Consider the following 21010-nt stretch of genomic DNA (forward strand, 5'->3'; position numbering starts at 1 on the left):
TAAGATGAAAACTGATTTCTGTTTGAGAAGATTTTATAAACATGGGATAAGATGAAAATTGATTTCTGTTTGAGAAGATTTTATAAACATGGGATAAGATGAAAATTGATTTCTGTTTGAGACTTTATCTTTGATTGATGCTACAAAACTAGGAATTTATAATAAAAAATTATAAACGATTTCAAATTTAACTCATAATTATTATTAAGTATCATTACAATCCAAGTCAATGTTTGTTATTTCAGATGTATTGGATAATGATGGGATTTTGTCGATGTTACGACGGCGAAGTCAAGATGAAAAGGTTGGAGTGAGAAAGGCTGCCTTGCAAGCATTGGAGAATGTCATTCGCTTTGAAGCTCCAAACTATAGGAAACAGGTGATATTTTATTTTATTTATTTATTTATTTATTTATTATTTTTCTTATTGTTGTTATTATTATTATATTTTTTTCATCCTTTTATTTCATAATGTTGAAATACTAGAACCAGAATATATTTTTCATAAATGTCTGCGGGCCCTAATGTAGAAGTTTTGAAAAAGAAATGACTTCTCCAATTCCAGGAGAAAGCGGAGAAGTTTGATAAAAAATCGGTAGTATCGGTACTTTTTGGTAGTATGGATACCATGTTCCGTGTTTACTCAGAAACATTCTGAATTATACACTGTTCAAATCGTAATATTTTGATATAAAATATTACTATAAAACAGTTGTATGTTTTCATTAAAAACTAAATATTAAGTAGTAAATAAATATAATTAGTTTTTAATTATTGTGTCATTGTTATGTAAAATGAAAGTCATAATTAGTATGTTCTAGCATTACTGAAAATGAATGTAGCTGAGAAATAACGTTTGACTGGTCACTGCAAATGGTGAGACATGCGTTAATGTACAGGCTGGCACAGAAGTCAAACCATGGACTGATGAGGAGACAAGTGAGCTATGACACTAAACAAGTCAGTGTCTTGACGTCTGTTGTGTGATTTTCATTTGTAAATAGGATTAGGTCTAAAATATTATGGCCACTTCGACTTCTCACTACTGCTAATAACTCGGCAACTTGAGCTGACTTTCAGTGAAATATTTTTTTATTTTGCCAGCTAGATTTGGGCCTGGTCTGATATTGTTTGTTAATGTTGAGGTACTTGATAAGCGGTGTGTAGAATCAGCATATATTCATCAGAAATGTCTGATATTGTTTGTGTCATTATTTCAGGATGTTAAAATAGCAGACAAGTGGTGCACTGATCCAGTGTCTATTCAAGAGAAATATCTGAGTTTGTTTTATTTCAGGATATTGAGATAGCAGACAAGTGGTGCACTGATCCAGTGTCTATTCAAGAGAAATATCTGAATTTGTTTTATTTCAGGATATTGAGATAGCAGACAAGTGGTGCACTGATCCAGTGTCTATTCAAGAGAAATATCTGAGTTTGTTTTATTTCAGGATATTGAGATAGCAGACAAGTGGTGCACTGATCCAGTGTCTATTCAAGAGAAATATCTGAATTTGTTTTATTTCAGGATGTTAAAGTAGCAGACAAGTGGTGCACTGATCCAGTGTCTATTCAAGAGAAATATCTGAATTTGTTTTATTTCAGGATATTAAAGTAGCAGACAAGTGGTGCACTGATCCAGTGTCTATTCAAGAGAAATATCTGAATTTGTTTTATTTCAGGATATTAAAGTAGCAGACAAGTGGTGCACTGATCCAATGTCTATTCAAGAGAAATATCTGAATTTGTTTTATTTCAGGATATTAAAGTAGCAGACAAGTGGTGCACTGATCCAGTGTCTATTCAACAGAAATATCTGAATTTGTTTTATTTCAGGATGTTAAAGTAGCAGACAAGTGGTGCACTGATCCAGTGTCTATTCAAGAGAAATATCTGAATTTGTTTTATTTCAGGATGTTGAGATAGCAGACAAGTGGTGCACTGATCCAGTGTCTATTCAAGAGAAATATCTGAATTTGTTTTATTTCAGGATATTGAGATAGCAGACAAGTGGTGCACTGATCCAGTGTCTATTCAAGAGAAATATCTGAATTTGTTTTATTTCAGGATATTGAGATAGCAGACAAGTGGTGCACTGATCCAGTGTCTATTCAAGAGAAATATCTGAATTTGTTTTATTTCAGGATATTAAAGTAGCAGACAAGTGGTGCACTGATCCAGTGTCTATTCAAGAGAAATATCTGAATTTGTTTTATTTCAGGATATTGAGATAGCAGACAAGTGGTGCACTGATCCAGTGTCTATTCAAGAGAAATATCTGAATTTGTTTTATTTCAGGATATTGAGATAGCAGACATGTGGTGCACTGATCCAGTGTCTATTCAAGAGAAATATCTGAATTTGTTTTATTTCAGGATATTGAGATAGCAGACAAGTGGTGCACTGATCCAGTGTCTATTCAAGAGAAATATCTGAATTTGTTTTATTTCAGGATATTGAGATAGCAGACAAGTGGTGCACTGATCCAGTGTCTATTCAAGAGAAATATCTGAATTTGTTTTATTTCAGGATATTGAGATAGCAGACAAGTGGTGCACTGATCCAGTGTCTATTCAAGAGAAATATCTGAATTTGTTTTATTTCAGGATATTGAGATAACAGACTGTGCACTGATCCAGTGTCTATTCAAGAGAAATATCTGAATTTGTTTTATTTCAGGATATTGAGATAGCAGACAAGTGGTGCACTGATCCAGTGTCTATTCAAGAGAAATATCTGAATTTGTTTTATTTCAGGATGTTGAGATAGCAGACAAGTGGTGCACTGATCCAGTGTCTATTCAAGAGAAATATCTGAATTTGTTTTATTTCAGGATATTGAGATAACAGACTGTGCACTGATCCAGTGTCTATTCAAGAGAAATATCTGAATTTGTTTTATTTCAGGATGTTGAGGTGCTAGAGAAGCGGTGTGCTGATCCAGCGTTGTCGGTGCGTAAACAGGCCATGCAGTCGGTGACCGACCTCCTGTTCAGTATGCCGGCAGATACACACATACACAGGTTTGCTGCACCATACTACTGCCAGTTCTCTTATAAAGCTAATACAGTATCACGACTTCTCTAAACAGGCATTGCCAAGTGGGACTAACCTGTATGTGTACATTTGTTTTAGACTTTCAAATCTAAATCTTTTGTCTTGCATTTGCAGTCAGATTGTGTTTCTTTTAAGCAGATAACATGTCCTGTGCCATCATTAACTAGAGTCCTATATTGAAATTTAAATTAAATCATTTTGTTCTGAAATAATAATGTTTGTTTCTAGTGTAGCTCAGTCTCTTCTGTTATAGGTTTAGCCTGTTATGCTATAGTAATTGTGTGCGTGTGTGAACGTGTGTGTGTGTGTGTGTATGTGTGTCTGACATGGGGATAGAAAGACAAAATCTTTTAAAAGACTAAAACTGCCTTTAAAATGTCATGGAATTATGTTGATGTTAATGTGTTTGAACCCTAAACATTTCTCTTTATGTTTTATCAGTACGTGGTTAAACGGAGTTCTTCCCCTTGTGATTGACCGTGAATCCACTCTTCAAGAAAAGTGCTTAGAGACTCTGGAGGAAATATTTATACAGAATATTGTTCCACATCACAGGTTTGTAGAGGTCATGGTGAACTGACATCATATCTTAAAGCACCATACCACCATTTCTCATGTCAGTACTTTTGTGTAGCAGCTTATTATGGTGGAAAAATTAATATAAAATATAGAAGCAAACCATGCTTTAACTGTTAATGCAGGAAACATAAAGTTAATCATGTCTGTACATTATTTATTTGTAAACCCACCCCTCTTACATCAGGGTTTCTGCCAAAAAGATTTTTTTGGTATGGTGCTATGGAATTGAATATTTTCATTGTGTGTGTTGAATGTAACCGCAGTCGACAGGGGCTATGGGGGGCCTCCCCAGAAAGGAAAGGGGTTAGGTTTAGGATTCGGGTTAAAAAACTCAGATTCATTAATTTTGTCAAAAGGTCAACAACAAAATAAAGTCTGCAAAGAAATTTGAGTATGGCGCCATATCCATTTTACCCTCATGGCAGAAACCCTGCACATAGGGATTAGTGGTCCTGGAATACATTTTTAATTCAAATTTTGTTGTTTTCATTATATTAATTATGAATGCACTTAGTATTCTTATGTTCAGTAAAGTTTATGTGTAAAACTTGTGTACATGTTACATAAACAGGTCAAAAGAACCAAACCACCTGCTGGTGTGGAGTCTTCTGCGAATTATGACGAGGCCAGAAAATACAGACTTACGGTAATGATGACTTTAATACCAAGTTTATATAGGGTAGTTTAAGCTGGACCGTCTCACACAAGAGAGAGAGAGCGAGAGCCAGAGCGAGAGAGAGAGACAGACCGACAGACAGACAGACAGACATGTTATGAGATTATTAGCAATTTGGCAAATATGGTCAATCTATAGCTCAATTTACATTTGAGTTGTGTAAACAAAAAAACAAAAAAATAGGGTTTTTGAAAATGTTTAATTTATTTTATTTTCAAATGAAATCATTTGATGATCGAAATAGCTACTCTTTTTAATCTATAATAATACCACTGGTTACTAGTTGATAACAACATTCAGTGTCACTTGTCGATCTCATTCCTCAATATAGGCTTAAAGTTTTTAAACCAGAAGATACAAATTGAAGTACAGTAATAGAAGCATTAATTAAATGTCAGAAAGATTTTCTTCATATGTTAACCTCATAGCTATATTGTAATGTAGTGTGTTGTACATGAGAATTATGTGTATGGAAAATAGTATATTATTACTTGAAATCTTTAATGTGTTTCATTTTGCAGACGGTATTTACAAAAGGCCTGTCAGCACTGGTCACGTGCTGGTCGACTTAAACCTGGGATTGTAACCTCTTTACAAACTCACCTGGAAACGGAAAACAATGAGGTCATATTTCTTTCTTAAAAGTTGGTCCATTGAAACTACTGCATTTTAAATTTTTGTGTAAATTAAGTTAAAAGTTTGATATACAGACCTGTATGATTAATTTATGATGTGTGTTTGTCTCGAAAAATTATTTATTTGGATCGTTATGAATATGTTGAGAATTTAGCTAATGAGTTTGATATAAAGTTATAGCATTAATGCTTATAGAATCATTGTTTTGCTTTTGTTCTGATAATTATATTATTATAATTTGTATCATGTTTATACTTGTTTTGTTATATTGCCAAGTTGGGGGATATGTTTCCAGTGATTTTGTAGAGATATCATTTTGTAAGTTCTCATGGACTCTGTCTCAAGTAGGGATATGATTTTGTTTGAATGTAATAATTAATAGTTTTAAATTTGACATTTATTTGCATTGTAGCAGCATTTTCTAAAACTGATTATTATTTTTTTTTAGGGAGCATGGATGCTTTTGGCAGAAATATCTTCAGCTTTTCCAAAGATGGATAATAAGTTTCTTATTACATACTGGGAGAATCACTCATCTCAAATGTCAGGTTGGTGGTCATTTTGTTTTGTCTGTGAGAGAAAGAAATGGCACATATTTGTGCAACATGTTATGGTTGCAACTCAGTCTGTTTTAACTTTTTGCTCCTTTTGAACAGCATAATGAAATAGGAAGTGTTCTTGATTTGCATGTTCCTGCAGGTAGGATCACACAATCCACAACCTTTGATATGCTAGTCTTAAGTCATTAAGCCCAGTAAATTAAGCAAGAGTGATTGATCCTATAGATGACCTATATGGTAGAAATTACACTTTGTGACTGTATAATATATAGTGTTTTACCTAGTGTATTTTAGAATGGCGCGGCGCCATGCCTCAATAGTCTTGCACCATGCTGCCCCCGATCGGCGCCATCTTACCCTGTTATCTATCAGCCTTTTTTTTTCTCTCCTCACCTTCAAGATTTCATTATGGTTTTTTTATCGGACATCACCGGAAAAAGCAACACGTGAGGGCACTGAAGTGCGACAATCACTACAACCAGTCTGCGCTTTTCAATTCTAACTGCCCTGCAGGCAGTTCTGTCATCTCAAAACTCAGCCATTATGTAATACTAATGTAATCCACTTGGGATGATTTCCTTGTACTGTTCACACCTATTATTATTAGAGACAGACTGAAAGGTGTGTGCTTTGTGGGCAATTTTTTGTCTTGCAAATACAGGTGCGGTCGCGTTTTAAACCCAGTTGGCCGCTCAGTAGTAATTAGGAATTATAAGCAAGCTGGCTAAGACTAGCTCCTCATAGATAATTAAGTGTCAGTTACATATATCAAAATGAACAGTAAATGCATACGATGTTTATTCAATTGTTAGATTGTCACACATTTCTGTAAATAACCCGAGACTAGTAAACCAGTTTTCTTTATTATTCCGCCTCAGTTACCATGTGCATCTATTGTATGACCATGTGGCCAGTCTACTGTTTAAGTTGTATTACGAAACTAGGGACTGGCTCTGTTCATTGTTCTACAATTACAACATGTGCGACCACTGACACGCGACAATCACTGCAGTCAAGGGATGCGTCTTTCAATAAACCTTTGACGGAATACAGTCGGTTATTTGTTAAAAAAATACAAATAACATTTCAACTATAAAATATGAGTTATGACCGATATATTAAAACATATATATATATATATATATATATATATATATATATATATATATATATATATATACCCCCATACCCCCCCCCCCCATCTAATTTCACCATTGCAAATGACAGTCGCACGCCTGTGGTTTGAACACAAGAAACGTAATTAAGGAATTTTTTATGTTTCCACAGGTGTTGGTTAATTATAGTAAGGGAGAAGGATCACTGATAGCTTTCAGCTGGTGATTTGAGATCAATTGCATTTGTATGGCCCCAGCCATTGAATAACTGGTACAATGCAAACATCGAGCTTGTCTTAAACACCTTGTAGTTAAACTGAATTACGCAAAATAAACAAATTACAGTCTTTCACTCTTTGTACTCACTGTACTTTCTGATATCAATTATATGAGCATGAGTATTTTTTTCACATGCAGATTTACATTAAAACAATAAAATTACCCTGTAAACTAAACTATATACTAGTAACAACATACAACATGATTGGTTGTAAAAGTAAAAACACTTTCAAGGTGGTCACACATTTATTTGGTAATATATTATCATTGGACCCACTTGTTGGAACCAGACTATCAAAATGCCTAAACGCGAAAGACGTCTAAAGGACTGTGTGACCAGTCACCGCAACAGAGTGTCCATTGCCAATCTGCATAGGATTTTGCTGATTCAGATCAATGGCAGTGAAAGAGAGACATTTCCATTTGACCGTGCAGTCAAACGGTGGATGGAACAAAAAAACAGAAGAATATTCCATTAATGTGCTATTTGTACTGTTCCCACTACATTATCATGTACAAATTACTACAGAATAAAATTTGCTTGTTGTATTAGCTGTTGTTAGTGATTATTTATAGTTACTTTTATTCATTTAATGGTTCCAGCTTTGTAATTGGAGATGTAACGATTTCTGCCCTGGAAATGGTGAAAGTGCCCCCAAAATGTTTAGTTTACCATGCCTTGCAACATTCCTAGGGAAAACACTAAATATAGAACTAAAATTACATTTTGTTGACTATATAATTTAGGAGTCTAATTACACCTGATTGTATAATATAGAACTCAAATGACACCTTGTGATAACATTTTATACTTCCATTTAAAATTCAAAATCAATTGTCGTGATTATGTTATATGCTACTATGTAAAAGTGAATTTCAAAATTGTCATATCACACTTTGTGACTAGAATATGGAACTAAAATTACACCTTGTGACTATATAATATAGAAGTCTTAATTACATCTTCTGATTGTATAATATAGAACTTAAATTTCACTGTGGGATTATATTAAAAACTGACATTTAAAATTCAGTTTCATATGTCATGATTATGTTATATGTTACTATGTAAAACTAAATGTCAAATTGTTGTATTATCTTCATTTTTAGAGAGTTCTCATCAGGTAACTTGGCGCAGAGTTCTGACAGTCATGGGTAGCATTGCAAAACACATCACTGCTGAAACACGTTCAGAGTTCATAGGTTGGTATTGTCATCTTTTGGCCAATTCAATTTGACACCCAATAGCCGATGTATTGTTCATGCTGGGGTGTCATTAAACATCTATTCTATTCTGTTGGCCAATTCATTATTTATTAATAAGTAATAAGTCAGTTGATATATTGAACATTCAGTAACTTGTCAAGTATATAGCAGTCATATTTCTGATTGATATTTACAAATATATGGTACATAGATCATGAACTCAACGGAAGAAACAAATATTTCCAAGCATAACCTGACCTTTGTCCTGTGACACTTTCCGTCTAGGGGTGGGATTTAGCTCAGTCAGTTGAGTGCTCGCTTGATGTACTTGCGTCGCAGGATCCATTCAGCTGATTGGGGGTTTTTCCCATTCCAACCAGTGCACCACAACTGGACGAAGGCCGTGGTATGTGCTTTCCTGTCTGTGGGCAAGTGCATATAAAAGATCCCTTGCTGCATTAGAAAAAATGTAGCAGGTTTTCTCTGATGACTACAAGTCAGAATTACCAAATGTTTGACATCCAATAGCCGATGATTAATTAATCAATGTGCTCTTGTGGTGTCTTTTAACAAAACAAACTTTAACTTTCCGTCTAGTCCAGTCGTGAACTTGAGGGAAGAATTTTTTGTTTCCGATAGCCGATGACACTTTCCCTTTAGTCCTATGAAATGGTCCGGACATCCTATCGCATTTTAAATGGGAAAAATCTGAACCGTAGCAGTGAAGCAGAAAGATGGAAGTATCTACCAGGGCCCCATTTTACAACGTTTTGCTATCCTGTCTGAGATGGTGCATACAAAAGATCCATTGCTTCTAAGGGAAAAATTTAGTGGGTTGACATTCAATAGCCGATGAGTGATACCGATTAACTCTTGTGGTGTTGTTAAACAAACCAAACTTTAAATGCAGCTTGTAAGACAGGTGGCCTTTACATAAAGATTGGTGGTTATATTAGATGCTAAGTACAGACAGTTTGACTGTACAGCTCTACACGGAGCAATTAAGTCTTGACTGCTTTATATTTTGGTGATTTCTGTTGACAACACATGTGTTTCCTGATAGCCGTTTATGTTTTCTGTATATTTTAGTTGAACTCAAGGAGCGACTGATGAAATTTGACTCACCCCCAGAATTGATTGCAGTAGTCATCAATACTCTGTCCAAGGTGAATATATATATATATATATATATATATATATATATATATATATATATATATATATATATATATATATATATATAGTATCCACATAGTTAAAGATATACAGGGAAATATAACCAGTATGACACACATGTGTCATAATGACTTTACATGCACAACAAATGAAATCATTTTGGGAAGCAACATAACATAATGCGGCTTCCCCAGTCTTAGCTCTGTAATCGCTTACCAAAATGACGTCATTTGTGAAAATTGTCTTAATTTCGTCATCTCCTTTTAGTTACATTTGAAATGTTTTGACATGGTCCTTGTTATTCATAAAAATAATATTATGGATAATAAAGAAATTATTAAGACTCGCGTCTGAATCGTACTGATTTACTGAAACTCATGTCGGGATATCCATGGCCACGGTATGTGATATCCTGTCTGTGGGATGGTGTATATAAAGGATCTCTTAAGACTCATTGAAAAATGTAGCAGATTTTCTCTTTAAAACTATATATCAAAATTACCAAATGTTTGACATCCAGTAGCTGATGATTAATAAATAAATGTGCTCTAGTGGTGTCGTTAAACAAAATAAACTTAACTTTAAACAAATATTCCTTTTCTTTCTTGAATCAGTGTTTCATTCGATGATAAGAAGTTTCTAAAATGCTAATATCACTATTAACGTTAGAAGCTTGCCTCACCATATAACATCATTTACTAATGCAAAATACAAACATAACTACAGTTTTAATAAACTCATGTGTTATTGGTATCAGTTTTCGTACAACATACATGTTTGATTTCATCTTTTTTAATACTTTGAACACAAACCATTGAAACATCAGCCTGCCTCTGTGTTTTATAATGGAGAGTAATACTTTCTTCGTGCGAAGCAGGTAGCAAGCATTGACAAATGCTATTGAAGAATGGCATGGTATGGGAAGAAAATAAATGTGGATGGTCTATTCTAAATATTTACCTGAGACTGCAGCTTTCAGGTCCTGGAGTTGAACTATGTTTTTTTGTTAATTTGATGTTTTCTTCATTTTTGCTTTTGTCTCACCATGATGGTAGCAGCCATGGCATCAACTTTTGTGTTCAAATGTTGCATTTAGATTTAGTTTGTCGTAAACTAAAAGTCCGATGTCAGTTCACCTATGGATGTTCGTCACAGTGCACCGAAAACGTTTTTAGTATTTTTATTTATTATTAAATTTTTTTATCCCACTGCCCCCTTTCCTTTCTCTTCTTTGAATTCCATCTCATTTCTTCCCGATCTGGCAACTATCTTTCAACTACTTTCGCAGTCCACCTCCACATCCCAGTCCTTGTCTCTCCAACTGCGACAGGTGCTTGTCTCTTGTGGCTATCTGTGCCACACACATGCAATTCCCCATCAGCTTTAGCTGCAAAAGTTTATGGTTGGCAAGACATTTAATTCAGCGGAATTCTTGTTTTTTAAAATAAATATACAGAACTTCATAACATTGTTTTCGCTTCTTCTTTATTACACAAGTTTATTTTGCGCAAGAATATATACCATGAGACCGCGTTGAAGTTCTGTATTTATTACATACCTTTTATTTTTTACAGAACCTGTTTTTAATTTAACGTCATAACTACACTTTCTTAAAGGTAGGGTCAACTCAAACGAGCCTTATGTGTTGTTTCGTTTTTGTGACGTCCAGTGGGATAGCTTGGGGCGAAGTGACGTCAGCTCCTGACCATCTCCTGTATGTACAGTGTAAACAAAAGCAGTAATTTTCGACAAGGCGCTTCTCTTTGATCAACCTGACTTGTAAAACAGCATAAATGACATAATAATATAATACAGTATTTAACTAAATATATTTTAAGTTGTATTAACGGAACAAAATGGGGTTATAGTATTTTTCTCTGTTAAATAATCCAAAGGAAAAATGTACACTATTAGGCCTATTGATATGCTACGTTGGAGCAAAAATTACAACCCACGATACCCAAGTGATCATTTTCTTTTCTTTGGGACTACATAATTGGTCAGTTCTGTTGTTTTAGATGGAAAAGTCTACTTAATCAGTAGTTTTACAGAACTATTTACAGTAATAAACCATGTCCAGTACCATTTTAGGGGCAACAGGTAATATTCCACAATACCGGTATGTATTTTTGTGTCTAGACAGCGTCAATTAATTGGCTCGTCTGGTTACCAATCAAATACACACCTGCCAATCAGGAATCACTGGTAGAAGCAACTAACAGCATAGACCAATTAACTAAGAAAACACTCCGTGTATCCTTTCAGTACGTAGGTTAATGCATGGACAAAACATTGTTAATTATTTCGACTTGTTGTGTAGCCACTTTGACCATGGTATTTTATTTTGTATTAAAAAATAATATATATAGTGCTGGATATACTTATTGCTGGCTTACTGGGATGTGTATTATTACATAACATTGCAATGTATGACTATTTATCATCCCGCAAAAACCAGGTAGATTGTGTTTCTTCTAGTTCTAAGGCTCATTCCTGACGTTACGTGTTAAGTATTATGTAACCACCAGCTCACCAGAGGGCATACTCACTGAGATGGTACAAAATGGCTGCGCCCGTTATATATAATAGCCGTCACATTTAACCATTTTATTAATTAACTATACGATTATACTTGTTGATATTAAGCAATAATGTGCATTATATATCATTGAATATGCATACCAGGCCAAATGCCTTAATTGTCCCTTCCTTTAAATCTATTATTAATACTCTTTAACATTACTATTATTAATAATTTATTTAACATTAAGAATCATAATCTGGCAATCTTGTGTAATGTTTCTAATACAATGCATCATAATTTGTAAATCATATATGACGTAAGTAACAAAAAATGCTAACTCCAGTAAAAATAAAAAGGGAATTCTCCATTTAAAAGTTCCGGTCCACATTGCACATATGTGTGATACAAGACAAAGTTATCACATGGTGTTTTTTAATATGAAAAATATCAACCAAGTGTATGTTAATCAGTATTTGTCATCTGCCAAGACAAATACTGATTAACTAGACGCGATTGATATTTTACATATTAAAAAACATAAGTAGTGAATTCAGTTTATTCTATAACACTTGTAAAATAACATTTTAATTCAATATATAATGAATCGAAGTCCTAAAGTTGCCTCACCAGTAATATGACTTGTCACACTTCAACTAAATCTCATCAAAACGTTACCCTCAGGTATACAAGTCTGTTGGCTGTAAGCAAATGAACCATTGGCAGCAAAACATTATTAACCAAGTTAATAATGGTATATATCAAATGGGTTTATGACATGGATATTATGGGTAAGTTATAGGATAAATGTTATTATTCCATGAGTTGCTTCATTTAAAATAATGCCATATCTGTACATTCAGACCTATTTGTTGTGTTTAGTTGTGTGAGGCAGAGAAAGATGGACAAGACAGTCGGAGAGAGAAGGAATCTTGGTGTGTCGATCTGCTGAAGGAATGTGATGAATATTTATCACGGATAATACTAGATGAAGAAAACATAAGTAAGTGCTGTTGTAGAATTTAAAGATTCAAAAGTTGAAATTATTTTTATGTGAAAATAAAAGTAATACAAAATCATCAGTTCAAGAACACTTTCCCCCTAGCCTTTCCAGTGTTAAGCCTTTGGGAAAAACCCAAAACTAAAAATAAGTCAGACAAAGGAAAAGGGTGTATAACTTTTTATATTGGATGGGGCACTACCTCACCCCACTCATGTGTTACATAATTTTAACTGGTTAATAGTCTGGGATTTTAATATTGTCAGTTACTTAACTTAGTTTCACATGCCTGCCTTTTATACATCAAACACCAGAGCACCAAGCGAAAATGTATTATAATGCTGTCAGGTGGAACAGAACAACACTTTACATTACATGAAACTGCATTATGGTTTTTAATGGATATATATCCACAAATATGGTTCCTGGATTTTAATCATGGCGAGTCCTGGTGACCAAGAGATAATGACTTCCGACTATCGACTGTTGTGTCAATCAGTGCAGCAGGTTTGATTAATTTCATTTCAACTCATTTTTGTGCTTATAACCAAGAGTTCTTTTTAAGCTATTATTTAACAGGCAATCACTTTAATAGCTATCCAAACTGCAAACCATACTCCAGATAGATATATATACCAATCCATTGTTTATGGCTTGAAGGTCGGTTGTGAGCAATAAACTGCTCTCCTAAAATTATGTAGCAGAACAATTGCTATCGGTGTCAAATTCACAGTAATTTTGAGTAAAATAAATGGGCAATATCAGCTTGCGATGATGAAAACAGTTTTTTGCCTGTGCGAAAATTGCTTTGCCTGAGCCCACGCAAACAAGCATTTGTTCATGTCTTACTATAAGGATTGATAGTGTTGTTATAATTCACAATATTTTCCAGTTTGTTCCACGGATGAGGATCAGATTGTGCGTCATTTGTTTACACTGGGAGAAATCGCTCAGCTGTGTCCTGCTAAGACACCCAAGCACGTCTACATGTTGGTACAGAGCCTGATCGCTGCCCCTTGTATTACAGGTAATGTGGAGTTTATTAAGAATTGTCTGATATTTCTGTTACATTCATCGGGGTATGAAAAAAAAAATCATCTGCAAACTGAATCAGCAAGCCGTTGACACCAATTCATACTCCGATTAACGTAAAAGAAATAACAAACAATACTCAGAATTGTGTGGGACTGGCCTCGGTGGCGTCGTGGTTAGGCCATCGGTCTACAGGCTGGTAGATACTGGGTTCGGATCCCAGTCGAGGCATGGGATTTTTAATCCAGATACCGACTCCAAACCCTGAGTGAGTGCTCTGCAAGGCTTAATGGGTAGGTGTAAACCACTTGCACCGACCAGTGATCCATAACTGGTTCAACAAAGGCCATGGTTTGTGCTATCCTGCCTGTGGGAAGCGCAAATAACAGATCCCTTGCTACTAATCGGAAAGAGTAGCCCATGTAGTGGCGACAGCGGGTTTCCTCTCCAAATCTGTGTGGTCCTTAACCATATGTCTGACGCCATATAACTGTAAATAAAATGTGTTGAGTGCGTCGTTAAATAAAACATTTCTTTCTTTCTTTTTCAGAATTGTGTGGTGTTGTTAAACAAAACAAACTTTAAGTATATAACAGTAATTTTGTATCAACTTTACCCATTGATTTTTTTTAACATGTGTGCATCTTTTTCTCTTTTTTTTATTAAACAAAACAAACTATCTCCCCCCAACCTTCTTTTTAAAATCTGTTGAATAACACCCAGTCGTTGATAATAGGCCGAATTTACAAAGTCTATTTATATCATACATGTCTGTAACTACATACATTTACAAATACAATGTTTAAACACCTATGTTTAAGAAAAAAAAGTCTTTGTAAATTCAGCTCAATGTTTTAGGTTTATGCTGCATTGATTAATTATTCCACCAATAATTTGTTTGTTTTTACAGGTGAAAGTATGACTGACAGCACAAACACTGTGACATGTTCGCAGCCTGAAGGTGGCCACAACAAGTCGAGCGAGGACAACAAGTCAGGTGGTCACAACAAGTCGAGTGATGACGGCCGCACCAGTGCCATGTCAACACAGAGTAGTGGAAGTAGTGGTAGTCAGGCCACACAGATGTCATCGCAACAGTTGCAACCGCTGTCTCAGTTCAGAGGATCCAAGATGTCCAATCGCATCAGAGCTTATGCCTTTATTACACTTGGTGAGAGATTAATAATAACAGGGGATATATATTTTTAACATTTTCATTAGCGACAGTTGTTAATCAATTTGAAACTGATCAGTAACTATTTAATAACTATTAAACAGTTTAGAATGGTGTAGCAGTCTCTGACATTTGCAACATGATAGTGAACAAAATATTTCCTGAGCAGTCTTATTTTAATGATGTACAACAGTTGATATGAATATGTGGGAAAGTGAAGAACACACAAATTTGTTCTTTGAAATAAAAAAATTGTGACCTGTTTCATGGGAATGATTTTATTCTGTGATGATTACAAATGTACGGTACTATAAACTGGGGAAAAATACATTTTGCGTTATTTGCACCCAACCGCACTGTTTGAAAGTTATTCACATGCGTTATGTTTGTTACCGATAGCCATTGCAGATGCCAGTAGTTGTTCATGAATTTTATAAATTGAGAATATGCACTAATGTGTGTGTTCACCAGAGAAAAAATACATGACGTTGTAAATGTGGTTTACAGTACTAGACATGTAGGAGCCGAACTGTTACTGAGCAAACATACATGACGTTGTAAATGTGGTTTACAGTACTAGACATGTAGTAGCCGAACTGTTACTGAGCAAACATACATGACGTTGTAAATGTGGTTTACAGTACTAGACATGTAGTAGCCGAACTGTTACTGAGCAAACATACATGACGTTGTAAATGTGGTTTACAGTACTAGACATGTAGGAGCCGAACTGTTACTGAGCAAACATACATGACGTTGTAAATGTGGTTTACAGTACTAGACATGTAGGAGCCGAACTGTTACTGAGCAAACATACATGACGTTGTAAATGTGGTTTACAGTACTAGACATGTAGTAGCCGAACTGTTACTGAGCAAACATACATGACGTTGTAAATGTGGTTTACAGTACTAGACATGTAGTAGCCGAACTGTTACTGAGCAAACATACATGACGTTGTAAATGTGGTTTACAGTACTAGACATGTAGGAGCCGAACTGTTACTGAGCAAACATACATGACGTTGTAAATGTGGTTTACAGTACTAGACATGTAGGAGCCGAACTGTTACTGAGCAAACATACATGACGTAAATGTGGTTTACAGTACTAGACATGTAGGAGCCGAACTGTTACTGAGCAAACATACATGACGTTGTAAATGTGGTTTACAGTACTAGACATGTAGTAGCCGAACTGTTACTGAGCAAACATACATGACGTTGTAAATGTGGTTTACAGTACTAGACATGTAGTAGCCGAACTGTTACTGAGCAAACATACATGACGTTGTAAATGTGGTTTACAGTACTAGACATGTAGTAGCCGAACTGTTACTGAGCAAACATACATGACGTTGTAAATGTGGTTTACAGTACTAGACATGTAGGAGCCGAACTGTTACTGAGCAAACATACATGACGTTGTAAATGTGGTTTACAGTACTAGACATGTAGGAGCCGAACTGTTACTGAGCAAACATACATGACGTTGTAAATGTGGTTTACAGTACTAGACATGTAGGAGCCGAACTGTTACTGAGCAAACATACATGACGTTGTAAATGTGGTTTACAGTACTAGACATGTAGGAGCCGAACTGTTACTGAGCAAACATACATGACGTTGTAAATGTGGTTTACAGTACTAGACATGTAGGAGCCGAACTGTTACTGAGCAAACATACATGACGTTGTAAATGTGGTTTACAGTACTAGACATGTAGGAGCCGAACTGTTACTGAGCAAACATACATGACGTTGTAAAAGTGGTTTACAGTACTAGACATGTAGGAGCCGAACTGTTACTGAGCAAACATACATGACGTTGTAAATGTGGTTTACAGTACTAGACATGTAGGAGCCGAACTGTTACTGAGCAAACATACATGACGTTGTAAATGTGGTTTACAGTACTAGACATGTAGGAGCCGAACTGTTACTGAGCAAACATTCTTTTCCTCTCTTTTAGGGGCGAGACGTAGCCCAGTGGTAAAGCTCTCGCTTGATGCACGGTTGGTTTGGTATCGATCCCCGTCAGTGGGTCCATTGGGCTATTTCTTGCTCCAGCCAGTGCACCATAACTGGTACATCAAAGGCCGTGGTATGTGCTATCCTGTCTATGGGATGGTGCATATAAAAGATCCCTTGCTGCCAACCAAAAAGAGTAGCCCATGAAGTGGCGACAGCAGGTTTTCTCCTTCAATATCTGTGTGGTTCTTAACCATATGTGTGATGCCATATAACCGTAAATAAAATGTGTTGAGTGCGTTGTTAAATCAAACATTTCCTTCCTTCCTTTCCTCTCTGTTACACCTGACAGGTAAGCTGTGTCTCCAGAATGAGAACTTGGCGAAGAAGTGTATCGCGGCTCTGGCTCGCGAACTCGAGATCTGTACGGACTCCATTATCAGAAACAATGTCATTGTCATCATGTGTGATCTGTGTGTCAGGTGAGTTGATCAGGGAACAGAGATGTAAAGAGGCCAGATTTGAATTTAGCACCACCCAAATATGGTACAGAATTCTCAATTTTAACACCACCTAAAAGAGTAGAGTTGAAAACATGTCATATTTGTTTCTCTTACTTAGCCAGTGACTGGGTCCGGGATAGGGGGGGGGGGGGGGGCACAATCTCTTACTTAGCCAGTGACTGGGTCCGGGATGGGGGGGGGCACAATCTCTTACTTAGCCAGTGACTGGGTCCGGGGGGGGGGCACAATCTCTTACTTAGCCAGTGACTGGGTCCGGGATAGAGGGGGGGGGGGCACAATCTCTTACTTAGCCAGTGACTGGGTCCGGGACAGAAAGGGGGGGGGGGGTGAATTGGAAATGGACAGAATTTATCCATATTTAACAGAGTTATGACCCTTAATCGTAGGAGATTATAAACTGTGTTGGTCCAGGTAGGGAACATGTATTGCTTTAGCAGTACTCTCGGAATGCTTGTTTGTTAACTACAGTCATCATATACTGCTATTGTTATCCTCCTTTTTTATTATTATTATTATTATTATAATCACCCTAATAAACAGCTTGGTTATTTTACTTCAGGTACACGACACTTGTTGACAGGTACATCACTAACATTGCTGTTTGCCTGAAGGACGCCTCACCGTTAATCCGCAAACAGACTCTCACTCTGATGACCAGACTGCTTCAGGTAGGTCGCCGTTAATCCGCAAACAGACTCTCACTCTGATGACCAGACTGCTACAGTGCCTTGAGATACTAAAATGTTATATATAGCTTTATCATGGCTGATACAGATCAAGTTTGACTTTCATGGAGATTTACCCATTTTTAACAGAGTTATGGCTCATGAACTTAGGAGATATGAAAATTTGGTGGACCTGTTAGGGGACATGTCTTGCTTTAATTACTCTCATAATGCTTGGTTGTTTTTTGTTTGTTTGTTTGTTTTATTTTTTTTAACTGATTGAAACTTGATAACTAACTTTTCTCGTTTCAGCCAGTGCTCTACAACTGGTGTAACAAAGGCTGTGGTATGTACTATCCTGTCTGTGGGATGGTGCATATAAAAGATCCCTTGCTGCTAATAGAAAAGAGTAGCCCATGAAGTGGCGACAGCGGGTTTCCTCTCTCAAAATCTGTGTAGTCCTTAACCATATGTGCGACACCATATAACCGTAAATAAAATGTGTTGAGTGCATCGTTAAATAAAACATTTCCTTCCTTGATAACTAACTGAAGTGTAATTTCAGGAGGACTTCCTCAAATGGAAAGGTGTGCTGTTCTACAGGTTTATTACAACTCTGCTGGATGACAACCAGGAAATCAGGGAGTTCGGTGAGTTGTGTGTCTATTATTGGGCTTTTTTAGAGGAACATGTTTCTTCATTAGATTTACTGTTGTCTGTATCGATGAAATCAGATGGTTAGATATAGGTGTAACTTAACTGACAATAAATGATATCAGTTTGTGCATTTAGCTCTACCTGATGTTTTCACAGTTGGTTTTCATACACCACAAGGCATACCTCATTGTAAGTTGTCATCATTTTATTTCAGAATGTTATAGTTTTTTCCAGAGAACTTTGTCCATCCATGTTTAATGCCTTGTCGTCTAGAATATCTATGCACTAAAACAAAATAGTTCTTCACTAACAATACTTTATTTCTTATTTTTGAAATAAAAATTGTCTTCAAAACAGTTTTTAAAAATCAAAACCATGAACTGGAAATAAAAGAATAACTTAAGTAACTTTGAATAATACATAATTTTCTCTAGAATTTTCAATTGCTTAGGGTTGTTTTTTTGTCTTACCACCTGTAACCCAGCCAGTTAACTATACAAACATGTGTTGTGTACTGTCTGTGCTTGTTTTTTTTTTGTCTTACACCTGTAACCCAGCCAGTTAACTATACAAACACGTGTTGTGTACTGTCTGTGCTTGTTGTTTTTTTGTCTTGCCACCTGTAACCCAGCCAGTTGACTATACAAACATGTGTTATGTACTGTTTATGCTTGTTGTTTTCATTGTAGCCGAGTTCTGTCTGGTTCATCTCTTACTGCAGAGACAGCCGGCGATGTTCTTTCAACATTTTGTAGTTTTTTTGTCTTGCCACCTGTAACCCAGCCAGTTAACTATACAAACATGTGTTATGTACTGTTTATGCTTGTTGTTTTCATTGTAGCCGAGTTCTGTCGGGTTCATCTCTTATTGCGGAGACAGCCGGCGATGTTCTTTCAACATTTTGTTGTTTTTTTGTCTTACCACCTGTAACCCAGCCAGTTGACTATACAAACATGTGTTATGTACTGTTTATGCTTGTTGTTTTCATTGTAGCCGAGTTCTGTCTGGTTCATCTCTTACTGCGGAGACAGCCGGCGATGTTCTTTCAACATTTTGTTGTTTTTTTGTCTTACCACCTGTAACCCAGCCAGTTGACTATACAAACATGTGTTATGTACTGTTTATGCTTGTTGTTTTCATTGTAGCCGAGTTCTGTCTGGTTCATCTCTTACTGCGGAGACAGCCGGCGATGTTCTTTCAACATTTTGTTGTTTTTTTGTCTTACCACCTGTAACCCAGCCAGTTGACTATACAAACATGTGTTATGTACTGTTTATGCTTGTTGTTTTCATTGTAGCCGAGTTCTGTCTGGTTCATCTCTTACTGCGGAGACAGCCGGCGATGTTCTTTCAACATTTTGTTGTTTTTTTGTCTTACCACCTGTAACCCAGCCAGTTGACTATACAAACATGTGTTATGTACTGTTTATGCTTGTTGTTTTCATTGTAGCCGAGTTCTGTCTGGTTCATCTCTTACTGCGGAGACAGCCGGCGATGTTCTTTCAACATTTTGTTGTTTTTTTGTCTTACCACCTGTAACCCAGCCAGTTGACTATACAAACATGTGTTATGTACTGTTTATGCTTGTTGTTTTCATTGTAGCCGAGTTCTGTCTGGTTCATCTCTTACTGCAGAGACAGCCGGCGATGTTCTTTCAACATTTTTTTTTTTTTTTTGTCTTGCCACCTGTAACCCAGCCAGTTAACTATACAAACATGTGTTATGTACTGTTTATGCTTGTTGTTTTCTTTGTAGCCGAGTTCTGTTTGGTTCATCTCTTATTGCGGAGACAGCCGGCGATGTTCTTTCAACATTTTGTTGTTTTTTTGTCTTACCACCTGTAACCCAGCCAGTTGACTATACAAACATGTGTTATGTACTGTTTATGCTTGTTGTTTTCATTGTAGCCGAGTTCTGTCTGGTTCATCTCTTACTGCGGAGACAGCCGGCGATGTTCTTTCAACATTTTGTTGTTTTTTTGTCTTACCACCTGTAACCCAGCCAGTTGACTATACAAACATGTGTTATGTACTGTTTATGCTTGTTGTTTTCATTGTAGCCGAGTTCTGTCTGGTTCATCTCTTACTGCGGAGACAGCCGGCGATGTTCTTTCAACATTTTGTTGTTTTTTTGTCTTACCACCTGTAACCCAGCCAGTTGACTATACAAACATGTGTTATGTACTGT

The 21010-nt window shown here is 36.1% G+C and overlaps 1 protein-coding gene across 1 annotated transcript in view; it reads left to right on the top strand.

The window, feature by feature from the left end:
• Positions 1-21010, top strand: part of LOC121381760 (condensin-2 complex subunit D3-like) — a 73863-nt gene that overhangs the window by 34442 nt on the left and 18411 nt on the right. The window contains exons 18-31 of the mRNA XM_041511110.1: positions 246-379; positions 2907-3022; positions 3498-3611; positions 4207-4281; positions 4833-4935; positions 5396-5495; positions 8012-8104; positions 9197-9273; positions 12687-12807; positions 13697-13831; positions 14747-15007; positions 17331-17460; positions 18062-18170; positions 18733-18817. Of these exons, the coding sequence (XP_041367044.1) occupies positions 246-379; positions 2907-3022; positions 3498-3611; positions 4207-4281; positions 4833-4935; positions 5396-5495; positions 8012-8104; positions 9197-9273; positions 12687-12807; positions 13697-13831; positions 14747-15007; positions 17331-17460; positions 18062-18170; positions 18733-18817 (1653 nt within the window). The remainder of the gene's footprint in view (positions 1-245; positions 380-2906; positions 3023-3497; positions 3612-4206; positions 4282-4832; positions 4936-5395; positions 5496-8011; positions 8105-9196; positions 9274-12686; positions 12808-13696; positions 13832-14746; positions 15008-17330; positions 17461-18061; positions 18171-18732; positions 18818-21010) is intronic.

The sequence above is a fragment of the Gigantopelta aegis genome, chromosome 9 (genome assembly GCF_016097555.1).
Source record: "Gigantopelta aegis isolate Gae_Host chromosome 9, Gae_host_genome, whole genome shotgun sequence".
NCBI lineage: Eukaryota > Metazoa > Mollusca > Gastropoda > Neomphalida > Peltospiridae > Gigantopelta > Gigantopelta aegis.